This window comes from Trypanosoma rangeli (assembly GCF_003719475.1).
Source record: "Trypanosoma rangeli strain AM80 chromosome Unknown Tra_15.4_contig_00274, whole genome shotgun sequence".
In the NCBI taxonomy this organism is placed as follows: domain Eukaryota; phylum Euglenozoa; class Kinetoplastea; order Trypanosomatida; family Trypanosomatidae; genus Trypanosoma; species Trypanosoma rangeli.
This window is the reverse complement of record NW_021706016.1, coordinates 23,391-25,685: the sequence shown is the minus strand read 5'-3', so window position 1 is coordinate 25,685 and position 2,295 is coordinate 23,391. Positions and strand designations below refer to the sequence as shown.

General features: G+C 60.1%; 2 protein-coding genes across 2 annotated transcripts in view; one reads left to right on the top strand and one right to left on the bottom strand.

The window, feature by feature from the left end:
- TraAM80_07020 (uncharacterized protein) lies at positions 1-304 on the bottom strand (the record flags this gene model as incomplete). Its single annotated transcript, XM_029383836.1, has 1 exon — positions 1-304. A coding segment is annotated over one exon (304 nt), but the record flags the coding sequence as incomplete, so codon positions are not given.
- A 1,241-nt stretch (positions 305-1,545) lies between these two features.
- TraAM80_07019 (uncharacterized protein) overlaps positions 1,546-2,295 on the top strand; it is a gene marked incomplete at both ends in the record, with an annotated part of 810 nt that continues 60 nt past the window's right edge. The window contains one exon of the mRNA XM_029383835.1: positions 1,546-2,295. This exon is cut by the window's right edge and continues 60 nt beyond it. Coding sequence (XP_029236363.1) covers positions 1,546-2,295 — 750 coding nt within the window.

The following is a 2,295-nucleotide window of genomic DNA, read 5'->3' as shown; positions in this document are numbered from 1 at the left end:
AAATATTTTTGTTTTCCTTCACCACAGCCTTGGGGCTGGGCACTCGGCTATCGCGACCCTCTTCTACAAACAGTTTGGTCACACACAACGCTTCCCGCCTTTCTTCCCGAGTAGCGTCTTGTCCCAACCTACTGCCTTCTCCGTACGACTTCCACCTTGCCCAAATGTCAGCATACACGGCGCCGCAGTCGTTGTAGGCAGCCAAAGCAAGCGCAACCATCACACCATCCGCCTCAACAAGGGAATGACCTTGGAATGAGGAGACGCTCTTGTGACGTTGTTCAACTCTCATCCCCTTCTCCATCAGCGAGCACTGAAGTTACCCTGTTAGAAAAGTTCCACCTCCTTCGACTCAGTCCCCTCCACAATTTCACAGCACGCAGAGGAGCAGCAGCACCGAAAAAGAAAACAGGTGCCGGTACATGTTGGGCATGTGTTGCTGCTCACTCTCTCGTTTTCCTCCTTGTGGGGTGATCCGCTCGGGCCGCAACGGTTGTGTGTGTGTGTTGCTACTGGTGGGGAGTGCAGAGCCCTCAAAGCACACAGCAGCGAGTAGCGTTTAATATCTCTACTCTGCGTGTGCGTGTGCGTGTGTGGGGAGGGGGTGGGGAGAAAAAACGAACAGAAAAAACAACAAGCGACAATACAAAAAGCATTGGGGACGCGCAGTCGCCCAGCAGCAAGACGCACGCCACAAACATCTGCGTCCTTCACACAGGAAAAATAAAACGCAAAAAAGGGAGAGACACAACTGCCCAGCCACCTCGGCGTGGTGCCAGGGTTTCAGTACCTCGCAAAGGGGGAAGCCAGTGGTCAGCCGTTGGTGTCTTTGACTTGTTGTTGGTTTGCGGTAACGGCGGCGAGCGCTGAGTGGTGCCGTGCTCAGGAAGTCTGGGACAAAAATGGTAGATTTCCCGCCCAACAGATGCACCTGCCGATGTGTAGCGACATCTCACACTGACAATTCATCAGTGGCGGCTTCTGCAACCGTGCAGGGTGTGGAATTGAGTCCGGGCCCGGGCCTGCGGGTCGCCCAGTGAAACGCTGGCGGGCCCAAGCAGGAAAAGTAGATTCTCATGGAGATTAAGGTGGAGGAAAGGCGGGCTTCAGCGCGCGCTCCGTTTGAGGAGACGACTTCACTGTGAATGAGTGCGAGTGTTTTTGTTTGCGGGCCTGGTGTCACTGGAGCGGAAGCTGTAAGGGTGGCTGGAGGCTCACTTGCGGCGATGCCTGCGGTGCGGCTTTGCGGCAACTGATGGAAAAACACATCGCGGGCACATGTCGACGGGAGGTGCGATTGGGCAGCCCCCGGCACTGGGCGGAGCCTGGGAGGCTCTGGGCGCACCGCACGCAAGGACCCCCCAACGCCGCTGACAGCGCCCAGGCCGCCGCTACGAGAGCGAGTTAATTAGGGCGCCCCCGACCTCAGGTGCCGGACCTTTGGAAAGCGTAGCAGAACGCGGCACCACCTGCGCCGAGGCACCTGGCGCTGAGACGGCCAACGTGTAGGATGGTCCCCCGTCAAGGCCGGGTCCCGCATTGGCAATGCGGTCGCCTGCGGTGCCCGCGCTGGCCCAGCACATGTCCTCTCACTCAGTTGGTTACGCGTACGCAGTCGTGAAGAGCATCCTGGCCGTTCTTCGCCCCGCCCTCCGCCCGCAGAGCGACTGCAGAATATTCGCCACTTTCGGTGTTGCTGGGGACCCACGGCGCCTCAAATGCCTTTATTACCTGCGGGTGCGTCGCGTGCTCGGTGGGGGCGGGGGGGCTGCCCAAGCGGTTCCTCTGCAGCTCGTTCGGTCTTCCAAGCCCCCGCTCCGCCCCGGCCAGCAACGATATAGATGGTGGCGCTGGCCCGCCGGATGGGGAGCGCCCCCGGTCCTCGGCTTTACTGAACTTTCTCGTTTTGCTTCGGCTTCTTCCGCTTCTTCCGCAGTCTCGCCGTTAGCAAGTGATGCCCCAAAAATCGCGCCTCGCACCTCCTCCGCCCACAACGCCGTTCCGAGGGGAGACGACTCCGGCGAGGGAGTTCGGTTTCAGCCCCCGTCCCCACCCAGGAAGGGGAAGATGACGCAACTGAACCCCGGGAAGGGCGATGGAGCCACGCGTGCGGAGGTAGAATGGTTATGTTTGCAGAGAAAAATAAGGCGCCTCCAAGAGCTTCCTTCGGCGGGCGTGGACGATGTGGCCTCGCCGACGGAGGCCACTTCCTCCTCCGGAAACTCGAAGTGGCGCCCCCCATTCGCGAGCAACCACGGGCCCTGCGTCTCGGCAGGGCCACGTATGTCGGGTGCC